Source organism: Parasteatoda tepidariorum, chromosome 3 (assembly GCF_043381705.1).
Source record: "Parasteatoda tepidariorum isolate YZ-2023 chromosome 3, CAS_Ptep_4.0, whole genome shotgun sequence".
Classification (NCBI taxonomy): Eukaryota; Metazoa; Arthropoda; class Arachnida; order Araneae; family Theridiidae; genus Parasteatoda; species Parasteatoda tepidariorum.
Genome location: NC_092206.1, coordinates 44035155 through 44056447, shown reverse-complemented (window position 1 = coordinate 44056447; position 21293 = coordinate 44035155). Strand labels below are relative to the sequence as shown.

The 21293-nt window shown below is 31.1% G+C and overlaps 1 protein-coding gene across 1 annotated transcript; it reads right to left on the bottom strand.

The window, feature by feature from the left end:
- Positions 1–1487: 1487 nt before the first annotated feature.
- On the bottom strand, positions 1488–20006 carry LOC107448438 (uncharacterized; the record flags this gene model as incomplete). The annotated part of the gene is given in 6 exon segments (XM_043051090.2): positions 1488–1544; positions 3738–3807; positions 7058–7168; positions 11517–11605; positions 14759–14932; positions 18921–20006. Coding segments are annotated over 6 exon segments (1440 nt in total).
- Between the last annotated feature and the right edge of the window lie 1287 nt (positions 20007–21293).

The window sequence follows — 21293 nt, the reverse complement described above, 5'->3', positions numbered from 1 at the left end:
CATAATGCATAAGTTAGTAGCAGTTGTCTTTTAAAATAAATTTGACACATTGGTTCAATATTCAGGTTATCTATAATCCCCCTCCATAAGATATATTTTTCGTCATGAAGTGTGGCTATTACGGAATTCCTAGTGTTCTCTACTTCGATTAACACCAATTATTTACAGAATGTGTCGAGAGCATCTCGATACAAGTTAAAAAGACATCAAAAACAATGTTTCACAATTACAGGTTATATANCGTCATAAAAAAAAAAAAAGAAATAAAAGAAAAGAAGAAGAAGCATACACAGGACTGTTCTTAAATTAGCATTTTCACGAAGAAAAAACAAAGACGCTAAGGAAATTATTAAAAACAACTCATAATTTCATCAGTTAATTAAACTGGATTTTGATATTTTAACTTGGGATTCGACAGATTTCGATAGCCGTTTAGCTTATAAACAGTGGTTTGTTAATGTAAACACTTTTTTTTTTTTGGAAATTTCATTTTTGACAAGGATTCAAAAAATATATATTCATGAAGTGTGGCTATTACGGAATTCCTAGTGGTGTTCTCTACTTCGATTAACACCAATTATTTACAGAATGTGTCGGGNTATCCTATATTTAAAGAAAAAAATTGAAAAAAATATTTTCTTTTTCTTCATTAAAAAGTGAGTTTTATTATGCTTTAGGTTCCCTTTTTGGAACATTTCAACAACCAGACAAAAATACGCACTTTCACTGTGTAAACTGAGTAAACAAACACGCTTTTATTTTCACAGTGCAAAAAATTCCGGATCGAGTTACGGAAAAAGTACCAGTACGCTGGGTGTCAGCAATTTTTACTGTGAAATTCATCTTAAACGCAGAGTCTCATGGAACAAAAATTCTGATGTACCGTAATTTTAACGAAATATTTAACGTAAAATCACTGCATCACTGTACTTCATTAAATACTGTCGTAAAAAAATCACGTTATAAGATTTGACAGTAAAAATGGATTTTATAGATGCTGCACTCAGAGTCCAGTACTACCCTGCCCCATAATTTGATCTGACATTTTTTGCACTGAAATGGATTAGGTTTTTTTAATCTTCAAAGCCCAACCTTTAACTGAAAAATATGGTCTCAATTGTTGAGCCCGGGGAGACCTTGAAAATTAGGTCTTTTAGATGCTAGTTTTACATTTATGTACAGCGCTCAAAAAAAGGAACACCCTGAACAACTTTTGATTTCAATGATCGGATTTTCATGGTCTTACTGGGAAAATCAATCACTAAATATGCTCGTTATCTTAAATTTTTACTCGTACTTTCATTAAATTTTGCTCCTAATTAAGATAAATTTCTTATTACTGTTTATCAAAAACCATTTGCAGTTTCACTCCCCGTCATGATCTTTTATCCCACCCCTTCAACCCAAAAGTTGTTTGCATTAAACACACTTGTTTATCGTGTTTTTAAAATTTGTTCAATTAGTTATCTCCTCTATGTAGAGTTGCTTTATCTTAAAGCTATCACCGTAGATCGTGGTTTTCCTTCTAATATTATTGATTCCACCTATGAAAATTAATCTCGCAATTCACCAAATTCTCCAAATAGAGCTTTAACAGCTTGATTGCTTTACCTTATTATCCGAAAATCAGTTTCCGAATAGCTAAGATTTTGACTAAGTTTGAGTTTAAAGTCATTTTTTCCTCAGTAAATAAACAAAAATTTCTCCAGTGTTAATAACTGGGGTACTTATCAAATTTCGTTTCAATGTGGTCGTGAGTTTATTGATCAAACTAAACATACCCTTAAACTTAAAAGAATAAGTAAGAATATTAAACGATTTTCTATTCATCGCTTCATCCAGTTGGAATTTGAATCACAGGTTCGAATTCTACTAAAATCATTCAACACTGCCTTCCTTCCGAACTTGATCTTTGGAGTTCTTATATATTTTGAAAAACTCTTAATTATTTAGTTATTGATCTTTTGAGTATTCCACGGTTAGGAAGTCCATTTTAATTTAATCTGTTGCATCCTGGGATTCTAGCCATATCCCATCAAATCCGTTTCTTATCTCTCCATTGTTATTCATCGTTATTTCATTTAAACCTTTTCCTTTGTCCCTATTGGTTATACCTCTTAACACGTGTTTTTTCGCTTCTCTACCCTCATTTGACCTTTAGACTCTGAAGGAGGTTCTTGTTTATAGTACTGAAACGATAGTAAACTAATGGCCTGTTTAGACGATTGAATTTCTTGGACAGAGATTAATTGTTATTGATGGAAACCTGTTTTGCTTTGAGCTTGGATCGTGTAAACAATCATCGAAGTACTTGGTCTAAGTTCTTGAACGATAGTAGAGCATGTTCTACTTTCTATCCAAGTTTTTCCTCTCTTAACCAATCAGCTTCTTAAGTTTTGTGACGTCAGCAAGCAGACATCAGATTGTGTCATTTTGTTGCTTGTTTTCATACATTTTAGTGAGAATAAGTTAATCTGTTACTGTCTATTTCTGTTACTATGATTTTATTTCAATTTATTCAGTAATTTTAAAGTCATGTAAGTATGATTTTATAATGAATATGAACAATGCACATGCGCAAGGTTTTCTTTGAATCAATCAGTGACATTTAAGAACTTGGATAGTGTCGACGAATCATCCAATTTCTTAGAAAGGGAAATTCTACCAATTTCTCGGATTCAAGAACTTGAACCGTGTAAACAGGCCTTACGTTTATCGTATAGTAGTTTGTCTGAAATAAGAACTTCCCCAGACATTCGTCTGCACCTGTGACAGTGACTATGGTAACGAGGTACGAATATTTCAAGTAGGGGTGCGGGCTCACTGTTTTGGAATGGTTTTGGCTCTGCTGGCCGGTAAGAGAAAGGAATATCTTTCTTCGGCCTATTGTGTTAGTCCTAGAGTGAAGTTACCCTCCCTAAAATGCGCCATTCTTGTTTCCATGGATGGTGTTTTCAATATAAATGTAAACAATAACAATCTCGAGCTCAATACCTACTCTAGTTTAGGTTAGAAACTTTGTAACTACTTACTACAGCTTATTCTGCGAGGCGATATTTTCAAACGGATGATTTTGTTTTCATTAATAGAAGTAAATCAGAAAATTTCTGAACTCAAATCTGCCGTATTTCATAAGATATTGATGTTTATAAGTAATTCTGGTGAGTTTGAAGTGAAAATTTGTTTTAGTTATTGATAGATATATTGTTAAAAAAGGTGACATGGTTCCTAGATTTTGAATAAATTCCTTTTTTGTCAGTCCTGATTCGGCCTCTTTCCATTTGTTTATTACTGTTTGTTCTTGATGCAAGCTGTTACGTTAGTGTTAGCACTTATAGCATCGTAAGTACAAGTATTGTAAGAAATGTGAACACAAGTAATAAGTAATCAAATACCACGTTTGCAAGAATCTCAAAACACTTTGTGATTCAAATGGCACAAAATACACCAAAATCAGTAACCCGTAAGTATAGGTGATATGGAGCTTGCATCGTTCCTTATTGTAGAAAACACCATCCATACCACCAGACGATCTCAGACATTGTGGCGGGAGGAGTTTTTAGCTAAGACAATTTATGTAGTTTCAATTGGGTTTCATTAACGTTATTTTTTGCTTTAATCTACATAGCACAAATTGTCACTCTTTCCCTTGTAATATGCTGGACTTGGGGAGATTTTAATTGTTTTAGATAAAAAATTGCCCTTAATCCAAATGAAAAGTAGTTCAAACAAATTACCAATTCCAGTTCCTGTTCGTACTTCTCATATTCCTCCCGCTCTACAACTAAAGGTTGAGCCATTTTCTCCCTGAAATACTTTAGTAATTAGAATAATAATTTCAAAAGATACTTTTCTTTGAACATTTTTTAGAGAGAACCATGAAATAAGCACTTTTTTCTTATTTTTTTTTAAAAAAAATAGATAATATACAGATTTTTTACTCTACTTCATGCAGACCATAGTTAGATTTACTTCTCTAAATAGTTTTGTACAGACAACTGTATCCTATATTTAAAGAAAAAAATTGAAAAAAATATTTTCTTTTTCTTCATTAAAAAGTGAGTTTTATTATGCTTTAGGTTCCCTTTTTGGAACATTTCAACAACCAGACAAAAATACGCACTTTCACTGTGTAAACTGAGTAAACAAACACGCTTTTATTTTCACAGTGCAAAAAATTCCGGATCGAGTTACGGAAAAAGTACCAGTACGCTGGGTGTCAGCAATTTTTACTGTGAAATTCATCTTAAACGCAGAGTCTCATGGAACAAAAATTCTGATGTACCGTAATTTTAACGAAATATTTAACGTAAAATCACTGCATCACTGTACTTCAATAAATACTGTCGTAAAAAAATCACGTTATAAGATTTGACAGTAAAAATGGCTTTTACAGATGCTGCACTCAGAGTCCAGTACTCCCCTCCCCCATAATTTGATCTGACATTTTTTGCACTGAAATGGATTAGGTTTTTTTAATCTTCAAAACCCAACCTTTAACTGAAAAATATGGACTCAATAGTTGAGCCCGGGAAGACCTTGAAAATTAGGTCTTTTAAATGCTAGTTTTACATTTGTGTACAGCGCTCAAAAAAAGGAACACCCTGAACAACCTTTGATTTCAAGTAACGAAATCAGACACAGAAACGTACTTTCTCTGAATAAACATACCTTTTTTTTTTTTTTGACAGAGACGGATTTCTGAATATATAGGGGTTCAAAATATAGGGGTTAACCGCAATCTGGGAAATATGAAAATATGATCCCAATAGTTTGGTCAGGAAAGCTCTTCAAAGTTTCGACCCTTTAATGTTTATTTTACTTTTCTGGTATCTTTTGCTATATCTCGAGAATTTTTGAAGAGAATTTAAAAATTTATGCACACAATTATGAAATTTCGCTTAGTCAAAGATAATTTCGTGCAAAAAAAACTTTAGTAAATTTTTATTATTTTATTTAATAATGGTCGAAAAATTGCTGAATTATAAGGTATACAAATTTTTGTATCATTTGAAAGAATATAGTTTTACAAGGGAAATCGAAAATTTGAGCAAGTTGATCGAATAGTTCCATCTGACTTTTCAAGTTCAATTCAATGAAGTTCAATTTTTCAGGAACAAATTTTTCATTTTCAAATTTTGTATTTCGCCATACAAAATTATATTCTTCAAAAAATTGTATACCTAGCAATTAAAAAAAATTCGCCCATTATAAGATAATAAAAAATAATAAATATTTACTAAATGTTATTTTTTGTATGGAATTATCTTTGGATAATTGTGTGCAAAAATTTTTCAATTCTCTGAGATTGTTCTCGAGATATAGCGATATACTCAAAAAGTGAAATTCACAATAACACATAACAAAATTTACATTAAATTTCCCAGATTACGGCTACCCGATACTTTAGGGGGTCAGGAATCCAAATTCATCGAAAAAAAAAGGTATGTTTATTCAGAGAAAGTACGTTTTTGTGTCAACGTTTCCGTTTAAAATATCGTCTGCCCTTATTAATTACCATTTTTGAATAGCACTTGTTAATTAGTAATATAAAGCACTTAATAATTAGTCACCAACACGAGACATATTACAACCTAGATGAAAATTATGAAAATCATCACCTTATCCTCATTTTTTGCAAATTTTTATGAGTCGAGATAATGCTGTAAGTGGAGTAAGTTTCTGAATACTAAAAAACTAGACCACGAACACTTTTTATTTTCTCAAAACTGTGGCAGTTTCCATATTGACGTTTTGCGCCATTTTTAGAATGAACATAGACATGTAGGCTAAACTTTACCCAAGGCAGTGAGTAACTGTTGTAAACTCACATCAGTTATGAAAACAACATATTCGCAAAAAGTCGTCATTTTAATACTAAGTTCGAGTTAAAATGCATCGCTGTTTTAAATCATATACAATCTTTAAAGTAATTCGGAAAAACGCTAGGGAAGCCGTTTTCAGATGCTTCCAAAGGAAAGATTGTTCATTGTGTTAAGTTTATTATAATTTATTTCATGAACTATAATAAACTCAATTCAAAATCTCTTTCAGAATATGTTCAAACATAATATCTGTAAAAATTATTTAAAACAATGCCCAGTTCAATCAAATAAGAATCTATATATATATTTCTCTTACACGGCGACAAAAAAGAGCCTCATTACAACTCCCCGAATGGCAACGCTAGAAAATCGACCAATGATTGCCGCTAAAAATGTCACATGCCAAATCTAGCTGAGGTGGCTCAACATATAGCGCTTTTAAAAACGGAAACTGAAATAACCAGAGAGCATCAGCTGCGGCAATCTCATACTATTAAGCTAGGCAGAAGTGAGTAGTCTTTGTCGATAGATCTCTATTTTAGTATTTTGTCGAAAGCGCTTTTTTTCACGAATTTATATATTACGAATTTATTTGACGATTTTTGATTTATATCACGAATTTATTTGTTTTACTAGAATTTATTTGTTTATGCAGGTTTTTCCATTGCAATTCACTTATTTCAATTTTTAATAGACTTAATTATAGCCAAAATTTTAACCTTTTTAAAGAGATATCAGTTTTAGAAATTTTATCTTAAGATTTTATACTATAGCACATTTCTAATAGGTTTAACGAATTACATGTCATTTATTTGAATTCAAATTTATTTTAATGACTTAGTATTTACTAAAAAGATGTAATTTTTTTTAAAAAAAAGTTGTTATATGGATTTGAATGATTGTTTTGAATTCGTAGAATTTTGTGCATTTGCAATGTACCTAAGTTAGTAGCGAGCGAAGCGAGATTGGTTTGCGAAGCAAACCATATAAGATTGCGTAACAATTTTCGGGGGTTGGCGAGCGTTAGCGAGCAGCGGGCGCAGCCCACTAGTTTATTCTATCACACGTAAGAAAGCGACATTTTATAGAAAACTTATGGAGTTAATAGGTTGTAATAAGGTATAGAAATCCCATTTTATAATTTTTAAACTTATATAAAATGCTTATAATAATAGTCTTATTATTTGAAAGGATTGATGCATATTAATAAGAATGTTTTTTTCTTTACTTACTGTAAACTTCTCAATTGCGATTCTAATTCGATTTCTTTCCCGACCAGTCTTCTGTTGTCTCTAGCTTCCTCCATCAGTTTACTTTCCAACATTTCGATATATCTGTTAAAGCTGTAAAGATAAAATGATGCAATGTAAACTGCTGAAGTTCTACAAAAATGGGATAACATTTTTATTATGTACTTAGTTTGAAAATTTATTTAAAGAGTGCTTTCTCAACAGTTTAGAATTTTCGTGACTGGAAAAAAGTAAATTACGTGATTTGTCATCCAAATTTACAGGGAGAAAATAAGTTGGAGATATCGTCCCTATTAACTTTTGATCTAATGATTGTATTTTCACTCAGTGAAAAGCAATTTTAGAAGTTAAGAAAGTTGACTTTAAATGTGCTAATTTATTAGTTTTAACTTTGAATCAGACAAAAAATGTGCTTTCTCAGAATAAACGCACCTCCATTTCAACGTGTTTCGATTTTTGAAGAACAATATAGGGAAGAGTAAGCGTAATTTGGAAATTATGATTCCAATAGTTTAGACAAAAGAGTGGTTGAAAAATGCTCTTTAAAGTTAATTTACATTTTTTTGTTGCATATTTCGCCATATTTTCGTATTTAATGAAGCAAATGAAAAAAGACTGTGCTCAGTTATAAAACTCGTTATTTAAAGATAATTTTAAGTAAAAATTATTTTCAAGAATTCTATTACTTAATATTATTATGCTATGTGATCGTAATATTTTTTAAATAAAACGTTTGGATTTTTTTTCTTTTCGTCATTTTAAACTATATAATTTCAAATGACGTATATGCATAGTTATTCTGAAATGATTTCTACGATATTTTTAAAATTTGATAGTTGGGATCAATCCAGTACAGTGGCGTTCTTTGACTGGGGGTGGGGGCGAACCAACGCAAACTGTAAGAGTCATAATCTTTACCAGTTTTATTATTTTAAAATCAGTTTTATTATTTTAATATTATCATTTTATCGAAAATATTTATTATTTAAAAGCTATTATAAAAATTTTTATTACATTGTAAATAGTTATTATTAAAAACAGTTAATTTTTCATTAAAAATAGTTATTGTTTAATAACTATTATTGAAAATAGTTATTTCAACATATTTTTACGTTATAGTTGCATAAATTATTTCGGGGGATTATAATTTAATTGTTACTTCGCAATATCAAAATAGTGAACAGAAATGATTTATGAATCGTACACTAATTAAAAAGAAAAAAGAGAAATTAAAAGTGAATGAAAAATTAAATAAATTTTATAATTTTACTCCATATATAATTTGTTAATAATAAGCAATACATTTTATTGACAAATTTTGATCATAAATTACATAAAAGGGTTTTTCGTTCTTCAAAAACAATTTATTTAGGCGTAATTAGTGATTTATATTTTCATCGGGCATAATTTATGTGTTACATTTTGATTCAGGCACAAACTGTAAGAAAGGGTTTTTCGAAAGTGAACGAAATGTGTTAAAATGGCAATGGAACCAAATACTGTCGAATTTGAAACAAACATTTAGCAAAATTGAAATAACATTCACTTATATTTGAACAAAATGCATTGTCTTAAAAGTGTGTTTCTCGTTCGTCGAAAACAATTTATTTAGGCGTAATTTGTGATTTATATTTTTATCGGGCATAATTTATGTGTTATATTTTGATTCAGGCACAAACTGTAAGAAAGAGTTTTTCGAAAGTGAACGAAATGTGTTAAAATGGCAAAGGAAACAAAAACTGTCGAATTTGAAACAAACATTTATCAAAATTGAAATAGCTTTCACTTATATTTGAACAGAATGCATTGTCTTAAAAGTGTGTTTTTCGTTCGTCGAAAACAATTTATTTAGGCGTAATTTGTGATTTATATTTTTATCGGGCATAATTTATGTGTTACATTTTGATTCAGGCACAAACTGTAAGAAAGGGTTTTTCGAAAGTGAACGAAATGTGTTAAAATGGCAATGGAACCAAAAACTGTCGAATTTGAAACAAACATTTATCAAAATTGAAATAGCATTCACTTATATTTGAACAAAATGCCTTGCCTTAATAGTGTGTTTTTCGTTCTTCAAAAACAATTTATTTAGACGTAATTTGTGATTTATATTTTTATCGGACATAATTTATGTGTTACATTTTGATTCAGGCACAAACTGTAAAAAAGGGTTTTTCGAAAGTGAACGAAATGTGTTAAAATGGCATTGGAACCAAAAACTGTAGAATTTGAAACAAACATTTATCAAAATTGAAACAGCATTCACTTATATTTGAACAAAATGACATTGTCTTGAAAGTGATGTGGTGCGAGAAATGTTCTTGTCTTTCGACAGGATTTACAAAAGAGTTGCGATCTGGACAATATGGTCCCAAATTCAGGTCGAACAGCAATAAGTCGGTAATTTTAATTTCAATTTTTGCATATTTAGCTGCATCTTAAGAACTTTTATGTGAAGGGAATGTATGTCATGCACAAATGTCGCTGAAATCGATGAGGATGTGATATGAAGCTAGCAAAAAAAGTCTGTGTAGCATAGATTCAATGGATACTATGCCCGATTTCGGTTATACGTTTTGCTTTTCTTTGTTTTCAAGTTATTATTAATAGCTGCTTTTGTGGGGCTTTTTCCCGGACACTCTAAATGTTTTTTATAATTTTTGGTTCAAAGGAGAACTTTAATATTAATATCATGTCAAAATTTCGAAAAACATATACATAGGCTAAAAAATGATTTTAAAAAAAGGTTTAATTTTTTTTTCTTCACCTATTTACTCTACATTGTTAGCATAGGCGTCACTAAAATTGATAATGATGCAAATATGATATGAGGCTGGTTAAAAAATTCTGTGTTGCCTGCATTTAATATATTCTATTGTCTATTTCGGTTATAGGCATTTCTCTCCTTTGTTTTCAACTTATTATTAATAGCTGAGCCATGGTGGTACAGTGGATAGAGCATTCGCCTTCGAATGTGAAAACCTGGGTTCGAATCCAAGCCATGACTGGTCGATGCGAGTTCAGCACCCAGCTCGCATTGACCACGGTGCTGACGTAAAAATATCCTCAATAATGGACGGATCATGGATTAGAGTCCCCTTGCAGCTAGACTAACCATGGGAGGTTTTCGTGGTTTTTGGTACCGCAAATGTGGGTTACTTCCAACAATATGTCCTCCACGACGGCAAAATTTCTCCCAAAACTTGATTCCCTTGTCTTCTGGATTGGGTTCAAAATTACAATGCAATGGAGTTGAACATTAGTAGTCGCAAACTGAAGTTGGGTCGGCTGTTCAACGACGGTTATAATTATAATTATTAAATTATTAATAGCTGCGTATTGATGGTTTCAAAATAAAAAATAAAATATTTGCCCGATTGTAATTAATAAGTTTTTTACGCCTTCCAAGAAGAATAATATCATCTATTTTACAACTAACGCGTCAGATAAGTATGAAAATTATTTTCAGGGCTAGTTCATTTTTTTTTTATAAATCTTAGTTTTTGTTCGAATTAATAGCTTTTTTTCCATTGTGTGGAAAATTTTATTTTTCTCACCATAATGAAATTGAGATTCATAAACTTGCACTTGTGTTGATGTCAAGAACAACAACACCCCAAAAAAATAATAAAGAGCATGGCTCACTGTGTAATAACTTTCGAAGAGAAAAGATTTTCCGCATTACTGATTTCTGAAAACTTAATAATTTTCAAAATGCAACAGATAGAAATCGCCATTTCTGTGAAAAATAGACAAAACCCATTCTTTCCATTTGATCTTCAGTTATATATTTTACAAAAAAAGTAGAGTAAAATATTGACTTTTGAGGGGAAACGACAATGATGCTTCAAAAGCATTTACGAGGGTTGGCGAGTGAAGCGAGCAGGGAATGGAGCCTTCTAATATAAAATGAAATTCACACTTGATTTATTAATAAAATATTTTTTTTCTTCTAAATAGATATTAAAGCAAGCTTCTTATGTGGAAGCTTGTTTTTTTGAGAAAAAAAATAGTTTTTGCATCGTTGAAGTAAGTTTAGTTTTTAATTATAAATTATTAGACTTAACTTATTTATAAGACTTAACCGTTATTTAAATTAGGCTTGTTTAAAATAATTTTTCAAAACACTGCTTTTAGCTAAAAACTATTTCCATTTTGTTTTTCTTAAGTAACAATAGATGAAATGAACACTTTTATACTTTATTCGATTTAGTTCTAAGGTGATTCTCTTTACGTTAAATTTGTTAATTGTCTGGTACAGAAAATAAGGTAAGGATAGTGATGTGTAAATTGGTTAATATTTTGAACCAGAAAAAAACGTTTAAGTACTTCTCAATAAAACATTTAAAAATTCAAGTATTGCAGTATATTACCTACGATAGAATTTTAAAAAAAATTATTGTTTTCAAACTTAAATAGTTAAACAAATTTATCTACTTACTTGTCCTTCTCCTCCATAAACTCAGACCTCAATTCATTCATACGCTCTTGAGCCATTTTCAACAGTTCAGATCTTCCTGATTGATCATGCTGTCATTTTTAAGCAAACGTTTATTTAGTGATGTAGGTCTAATAATAATAATTATTTTACAAGTTCCGAATGCAAGCAATAAGACTATCAATATGAAAACAGATAAAATAATCAAAGTTTTGCAAGAGAAAGTTAGACAAAACCGGGCTCTAATTTTATTTTCTTTCCAAAGCAGATTCGTCATTAAAATTGCCTTCATTTTTATTTGAATGATAAATGTGATCTTAAGTTTCAAAAATGCCAACCGGTCTGTGTAGGGGTTAGGGAACTGCTCTTGCATCAGAAAGGTTCTGGATTCGAATCACGGGCAAGGCATGGATGTTCTTTCCCTCTCTGTACTATCTGTCCTTACTGTGGGAGCAACGTTGGACCACCTAATATGGTGCCCAGAAAGAGTGGCCAATAAATCTGCCTTTCAGGTGCCTGTATGACCTAGGTCATTATCCAGGTGGGCATTGGAAAAAAAAAGTTTCAAAAATAAGTATTTAATGCAAAAAAAGGCAAATTTTTGGAGGTAAATTAATTAAATTTTAGAAATACGTTGTATAACCCTGCTTTATCAAATCTGATAGGATGGAACTAAGTTAATATAGAAATAATGAAAAAAGTACATATTTTATTACAGAAATTATTTTTATGGTAATAAATTATAAATATGACCCTCTAATGTGAAACGTACAAGGATTATAAATAACTGAACACAAGGATCATATTAGGAGCTCATCATGAATTATATATATTCTTTGTAAATAGAAGTGGTGTTTCAAAGTTTTGCGATTTCCCCACTATGCACACTTTTCCCCTCTTTGTTACCATGGAGCTACAAATTATGCTTTTTCCCTTGGATCAGGACACTCCCATTTTCAACTTAAACAGAAAAAAACGTAAGATTTTCCATAACAATGCAAAATAACAAAAGGGTGAAGAGTGGGAAAGGCACGTAATCTTGAGAAGCCTATTCTAATTACAAAAAATATGGCCTAGTTGATTAGATGTAAGAGCAGAAATCCTTAATAAAATGGATAATATTATACATCCTAAGTGTTAGAGGTTTCATGTACCCGACCTTTACAGGTGAATGTATCTAACCTTCCCGAGATTTTGACTTGGAGCATTTTGTGATTTCGATAGCAGTAATCTAGTCAAAAGTGCCAGATTCTGCTTTTATCCAGCCACCCGGTTTTTTCCAACTCTCCCTTCCCTTACATTATTAGACAGTTTTTTAATGATTTTAAAGCTATTTTGAAGATTTAATTAATTATCTTATAGGTCAGTAGGTAAAAATCAGGTAGTACGGGTGAAACAAGGTACCTAGATGCGGCAAAATTAGTTTTGCTTTGTAACAGTCTGATTCTGAATTACATTCTGCTTGGCTGTAAGAAGAAGCTGCCATATTAACGTGCTGTTATTGCTGAATTCATGGAGTTTATCTCGATAAGTTTGTTTTGCTGTGTCAATCCTCTAATGTTGTTTAAACTATCCTTATTTATTGGCAATCACGGTTGTAAAAATATTTTTAGCCCTACTTATTATGCGTTTACTAAGGATTCATATACTAACAAATAATGAGGATTAAGTCCAGTAGTAGCATGGCCCTGTTTCGTTTGGATAACCTCTACTCTCGGGGCAAGTGCGATAAGTGTGGGTATGAACGGGTACTACCCTCACTATATAAAACCAATGTAGAATATCAGGAGAATGAAAAAAAAGATAATAAGATTAGGAAAACCTAGCTATCAAGAATGAGAATGTTAATTTTCAGTGTATATAAAAAAAAAACTTGGAAAAAAAAAGCGTATGAAGAATCAATATAACAAAACAGTTTTGTAATAATAATAATATTAATAATAAAAACTATATATTTAATTGATGATTTTTCCGACAAAGACCATAAAACTGTATCAGATGTTGATTGTTTACATTGTAATAATGTACTTTTGTACTTTATAAATAAGAGAAAAAGAACGAAACAAAGAAAGAAGGGTGTTTTTCATTCACAACGTGAAAAAGTGTCTTTTCTGAGCCCACGAAAGCTGTAGTGAAGAGGAGAATGAAGATGACTATTTCAAATGTGAATTTTGTACACAAAGTTTTTATATTGTCATATAAAATAAAAATGTGTGATACTTTTTCATTGAACTTCTAAATTTTCTGAAATTACAAGAAACAAATAATTTATAAGATGGTAGTGCAACTTTGACTTTTAAGGGATGATATATTGGGCACCAACTAAACAATGAACATCTTGATTTATTGACAGTTTCGTGGTTGATTAGCTTTGCTCCAATAGTTCTACGAATCTTTACGAACAGGTTTTACCACACTTTCTCCAACAATTTTTACCGAAACCACAAACTTGAAATGCAATGATGACTTAAACTCTTGATTAGAAAGAGAAAAGAAAATTAGAATTTGGCAGAGTTGTTACTTAATGAGAATATCATATCCTGTATAAAACACTCTTGTCATTACTGACTGGGGGTACGAATTTCGTGAAAAGAAAGGAAAGGGTCATTATTTCATTGCTTTATAAGCAGCACAGGAGGAGTTTGAAGTTACACTCATCATAGTTTAACGGCCCATAATTCAACGAAAACCTAATGGATTTCGATTTTTTCCTCGGTAAATTTAAGATTTCATTACAGACCAGAATCACGTGTAATATGTTTGAAATATATTTAAATTAGTACCCGTGATCTCGAGCACAGTGACAATATTTGCGAAACTTTTCATATCCAGGACGGTGGTATGTTGTTTCGGCAAGAACAAAGAATATTCACGATGGAATGTTGTTATTGCCCAAAAGTTCCATTCTCCGTCATTGAAATAAATAGCAATCGAAGCATTAAAATACTTGTTTATAGAGTTTTCTATAAATATATGAGTTCTAGCAAAATCTAACAAAAGTGCTAAATTAACTACGTTTATGCTAAATTGTGTTAAGCAGTTTTCTGAGAGCTTAATAACATAAGAAATAAAGTGGATAAAGAAGATCACCATCTCGATTTAGTAATTTTAAATCCAACTATCAACTTTCGTAGAAAACACTGTTTAATACTATAAAACACTTATCATTGAGAAGTAATAATTGGTGGTGAATAACGGCAGTGAAAAGAGGTTTTAGCTTCCTTGTAGGAATAAAATAGAATTACCGTATGAATAGTTACAAGAAGACCTTCAATGTAATTTTCCAAAGCTTTAAGAATCATTATAGTGTTTTTTTCTCCTCTCATTTGTGGTATATACTTTTTCGCAAGTTCTCTGATCGCTTCCTTGATATTTTCGTAATCGCCTTCATAAAACTTCTTCATCAATGAAAGAAGTTCCTATAAAAGAATAAATAAATAGTAAATAAATAAAAAGAATATTGCAAAAGAGAGGAAATTAGGATCGCATTATAGCGATCATTGGTTACCCATTAGTTAAAGGTTTTTTTCTTTTGACTTTATAAACTTTTTCTTTATTTTTTTAAAAAAAAGAGAAATCTTTTTTTTATATAGATTTTTATAAACGTCACAAGTCATGGGTTGCAAAAACTGCATCGATTAATGTTTGTTTTGTGGTCCACTAGGCTAGATTGATTTTCAATTTTAGTCCAATATGCGTTTCTTTAGATATAACAAAATTGTTTTTCTTCTCCATTATTTATATTTATGCTAAAATCGTCGTTCAAGACAATAACTACCAATAAATTAATAATAAAAACTGCATTGAAATTCCTTAAATTAATATTATGTTAAAGAAATTAAAAATACACACTTTTGAAAAGAAAAAGAAAAAAACTCATTCTGGAAAACAATCAACTTCAAAAAGTTCCAAAATTATCGTCTGCTTCTTTTACTTGATCTTGTTATGCTGAGTTTTTGTAATTGCTTATGAGAGCCTGATTTTTTATGAATCTTACAACTCTTCATTTGTGATAATGGTGTTGAAATTGATCTATTAAAAAAATACGAGCTGTGCGAATATAAAAAGCGTACCCATTTCCCCAATGAGTAATAAACACACACTTTTTAAAATATTTCAAACTTTTCTTCGTTCAGAAATATTTTGCAACAGACGATAAAAGAACAATGATTTTCATTATTAATCTGCAGATTGTCGCCAAATTTAAGTCATTGTTAGAATATATTCTAAGTAAAACTTTTAATTTGTTTAGTGTAAAACTTTATCACAATATATTTGTTGCCTGTTTCAGTTTGAGTACTTTTCAGTACCGAGAATGATTGAATCCTATTTCTCCGTTTTATTCTTTTTATAATAGAAATTTATCCTATGAATAGTGATTGTAATATTGATTTTCTCGCATAAATGTACACATGAAATTATACACGAATGAATAAAATGTAGGAAAAGTACACCTTAATGTGAATCAAAATAAACGTAAGGAGGGAATATTGACTTACGTATGACAATTCTTGAGTAAAGTTATATTCTAATTAAATGTATTAAACATGAATTATTTCAAATTCTAAAAATTTGCCAAATTGTGTGACTTAAAGCGTTATCTGGAGAAACCATTAGAAAATAATGTTAACAGGCTGATGTAGCCTTGGTAAATGGTTAAATCATAAGTTCTTAACGCGGGCTCTATCACCTCCCAAGAGGACAGTCAAGTCTTTTAGGGGGAATCTAGGAATATTGTGGGCATTTGAAGATGTTAACATTTCTAGAGGATTGTTAAGAACTGTAGATTAAATTAGTATTAAGAACACATTTAAGTTTGTTTTGGTTTGATAATGAAAAATTATTTACAGCTCTAATTCAGCATATAATATTTGTTACTAAAGCAGTAATGTTATTAAAATTTGTCTTCTTTTGCCAGGAGTTTAGTCAAATGCAAAACAATTCTTTACGCTTAGGTAAACATTTTTGATTTAATTAAAGTAATTCCGTTTTTGATTTAACGTTGAAAACCTAATTTGAAACCTAATTGAATTAACAGAGTTAATTTAAAGCGCTTAAAAGTTGTGTAAATGATTGTAATTTTTGATAAATAGCATTATTAAAAAAATTAAAAGGTTTATTCTAATTCAAAATTTTTATAAATTATTTTGCTTTAATATAATACTTAACTTTCGTTTTACAATAACAAGACATGAATATTAGGAAATGAATTTTATATATCATTGGTATATCACAAGTAAATTATTAGAAAATCAAGAAAAAAATTATATAAATTATTTTGCTTTAATAAAGCACTTAATTTTGCATTACGATGACAAAATATGAGTATCAGGATATGAATTTTATATAACGTTGTTATACGATATTCGACGATATGTTGTATATTTGTGGGCATTTTACATATAGACTATGACAACCTTCATCTATCAAAAAGTACCTTAAGATGGAATCAAGTTAACATGTCTTATATACTAGTGAACTGGTATTTAATATTTATAGTGATAATTACACCACATTACACCCCTTCCAGAATTTTATTTGGGATAGAATTCGATGAACAAATAAATACCACTAGTTGATTAATGGTGTTTCTTTTTATTCATTTATATCATTTTCTGCTCATCATTTTTTTCATAGCATTTCGCTCATTATTTTTTTTCACAGCAATTCGCTAATTCTTCTTCTTTTTCTATAGCATTTTGCTTATTTTTTTCCTTCATTTTTTCGATTATTACATTATTTACTTCACCGGATTTTTTTCTTCTTTTCTTTGAGCAGTTTATTTTTTTTAAGCAAATCAACTGTTTAATGTGGATCATCCATCAAACATTGGCACGTTCTTATCACGTCCGGGTCACCAATGTGGGGATTTTAATTATAGACTATGTCAACCTTCTGAATAAAGTGATAAAACAACACCTCAATGGTGACTATGCGGACGATTTGAATTTATATTAATTATATCCATCAAGAATTTTGTTTAGTTTAACTCTGATTTCTGTTTGAAAAAAATCTTTCGACGCCATTCAGACTTCTTTTGCCATGTCTGAGGTAAGTGCAGTACAAATACCAGTATATAACAGATCTTATCCTGCTCTTTGGTTCATTATGTGTGAAAGCACGTTCAGATTGGCATCTCCCAAACCTGTAACAGAATCTATAACCAAAGATAATTACATTGTTTCTCAATTACCGCCAGAGATTGCATCGATTGTACGATATATTTTAATGAATCCTGATGCTGCAGATCCTTACAATAATTTATAAACAGAATTAATTGTTAGATCAAGCGAATCATCGCAACAAGAAATTTGCCAACTTTTGTCTGGTGAAGAATTGGGTAATAGGAAGCCTTCCGAACTATTATGGGTTATGAAACGTCGTATAGAAACATAAAAATCCCCACATTGGTGACCCAGACGTGATTAAGAGCTTGCCAATATTGATTTATGATCCACAAAAGTGGGGATTTTAATTATAGACTATGTCAACCTTCATCTATCAAAAGGTAGCTCAAGATAGAATCAAGTTAACATGTCTTATATACTAGTGAATTGGTATTTAATATTTATGGTGGTAGTTACACCACATATTGTTATATGATAAGCTAACAACAAGAAAATTATAAAAAAAAATTGAAGCCATGATCTAAACTTGAAGCATGATCTTTCTTCAACAAATGGGGGGGGGGGTTTACCTAACTTCCCCCTTTGGTAATTGGTTGCCTTTGGTAATTACTTGTCTTTGGTAATAAAATTATTAAATCTTTAACTCCATGGTTCACAATGGACAGCATGAAAAATTTACCTCTTTTAAAAAAATATGATAAATATTTATAAATTCAAATTGTGACCTTTATTTGGTACCTACAGTCAAACAAAATCGTCCAAAAGGTAACCCACATTTTTTGAATTTCTAATAAGTTGCAAAAACTTATCATCAAATACTGAGCTTCAATACCATCGCTTTGTTTGCAGGTGAGTATTGGCAATTCGGAGTGCTCTACTGACTTAACATGAAACGACTGAGGCAATGTAGATGGCAGAAGTTATGTAACAAATATGATTGATCACGATCTTCGTTATTTATCACGAATACGGTAAGCAGAAAACTGGAATAAGCTCAGCTGAAAAGCTTTCATTGAAACCACAATTTAAAGTATTTGTAAGCGTATACATTTTTGTTTATCACAGCTTCAATTCTTTGCTTTTGTAATTTGCTTTAATGTTTAATTCCTTATTTTTACTGTTAATTTCTTATAATTTATGTTTCTGCTGTTGTTGATTGCCAATCAACCGTGGGGCAAGCAATCGGTGGCAAATATAAATGGGTCTATCGGTAAGTGAATCTACTTATCCCCAAAAATTTTAATTATAAGAAGAAAAAAAATAATAAAAAGAAACATACTTCATGTTCAGGTTTGCCTTCTAATTCCCTGGGGCAGAATAATTTTTCCGTTTCATAAGCAGGAACCAGACCACGGAATTCCGGAGGAATATTCTCATCTTCTATTGACGAATCTTCTGAAACAATTATCTGTGGAGTGACTCCAGGACTAGCATAATGATATTTCTGATCAGGAGGCGTTCCCTGTCTTTGCTCCAAAGGAATCCGTGGAAGGCGTTTGAGGCGTACAAAATCTGATCCGAATTCAAAAAGTGATTCACGTTCTGGAGAGATTGTTTGTCTTGAAGTGAATGGAAGCCCACGAATGGGATGAATAGGACTTGCAGTCGGACGAGCGGGACTTGGAGTATCAGGACTCGGAGGAGTAGGAGGTTGCGGTGGTGTAGGATACAGCGCGCGTCTAAAAGCCGTCTCCCAAGGAGGAGTTTTCGGACTTGGAGTTATGAGCTCAGGTCTTACAGGGGATGGAGTTTTATATAAGCGTCGTCGTGCTCTTGGTCTCGGACTTGGAGTTCTAGCGACAGGAGACTCTATTGGACTTCCCGGAGATTCTATTGGACCTCCCGGAGATTCTATTGGACTTCCAGGATATTCTATTGGACTTCCAGGTGATTGTGTTGATCCACCTAGAGATGAAGCTAAGGAATATTGTAATGGTGTTCCTGGAGATGGAATTCTAAGATATTTTGGTGATGTTTCTGGAGAAACAGTTCTGCGAATATGATCTTGTGGTGAGAGAAAAGGGGATTTTCTTAATGCCTCTGGGGACCGAGATCTGTCAATGGGAGATTGTGTTGGTATTTGATGCGAAGTGCTTGGAATGGCTGGAGAGCTTCTAGAGGAGGCAGGTGATAAACGATGGGGTGACCTTCTAGTTGATCGAGGTATTCCCCTTCTTGGAGTAGAAGTTAAAGGACTAGAAGTTCGAAACCTTTCCATGCTTGCTACGCGTTAGAAGATAAGATATTTTTCACGAAGAGGGAACGATGAACTCGGAGCTGTAAAAGTTCTTGAAAGCTGAAATTTGATTCAGTTTTTGGAAATAAGTTTTGACAGAGATTTTCAATTTATTTCAGAAATAAATAGCTGAAACAAAAATATTTCGTTTAATAGTTGAGAAATTTTCAAAATAAATTTTGTCGAAATGTTCTGCATTCAAAGTTTTATACAGCTGTAACAAGCATTTTAAAATCATTTTTTTTATTGTTTTCGGCCTATTTAAAATAAAATATTTGTATAAAAATTACCCTAAAAATTGCAATAAATTATTCCCTGCGCCATTTTCATCATTGGAAACAAATTATTTAAAATAAAAGAAAGAAAACTACGATTAATAGTGTAAAACGGCAGAATATTGAAATCGTTTATTTACTTTCCTCCATAAAATTTCTTATTAATACAGAGTTATTCAAATAGATGGGTCAAATGAACTAATTTACCTTTAATGATGAATAAATTGGACATGAACTAAAGAAAAGAGCTTCATTAAGCAGCAAGCATTTAAGCGCAACTCAACTCCGCGTATCGTGAACGACCATGACGTTCATTTAACCACCAATCTAGTACATAGGTGGAGATAGTTAAAAAAACAATCAACACCCAAGTGGTGGTAAACAGTAATGCGGAACTCGTTGATTCGGTGTTCAATATTAGCTGATGCTCTAAGGGGATGGGGGAAAAAGATACGAGCTATTAGCACATATAAGTCAGGGCTACATATAAGTACCTTTAAGTATTATTTAAGAATCTGCAGGTCTTCTTATCTACATGAGCAACTATACTATAGTATAATAGCTAACTTCGGAGAACTATGTATTGAGAGAAGAAAATATAGCATCACACTAAATAGCCTTTGCTGCCAGACCTTTATTTACTAATAATCAACCTTAATAGTTTAAAAGGTTGGCATTAGATATGCTAAATAATTATTTTTAACTATTAATTGAATTACAAAATTAGATACGAAACTACGATTTTTTTGACGAGTTTGTAATTTTGACTATCAAAATATGGTTGTCCCCGTGGTTCCAATATTTTAGGTTCAAAGTTAAGGTTCCTAAATATTATTTTCACTTTTGATGTATTTCTCCACGTATCAGAAACTTTTTAAGTGAATTCAAAACTTTTACGCAAAATGATAAAATTCCTTCGTTTAATAATAATTATATGTTAAAAAATTTTTCTAATATTTATTTATAACTGTTTATTAATTTATTCAATATCGGTTAAAAAAATCTTGAATTTTAAAGTTTGCAAATTTTTATAAATTATTGAACAACATAATATAAAATGTCAAAATGCAAAAGTTGGAAGAAATCGACCAAATTGCTTAGAAATCAAAAAAGTCGCATTTTTCTAATTTTTATTACTTGA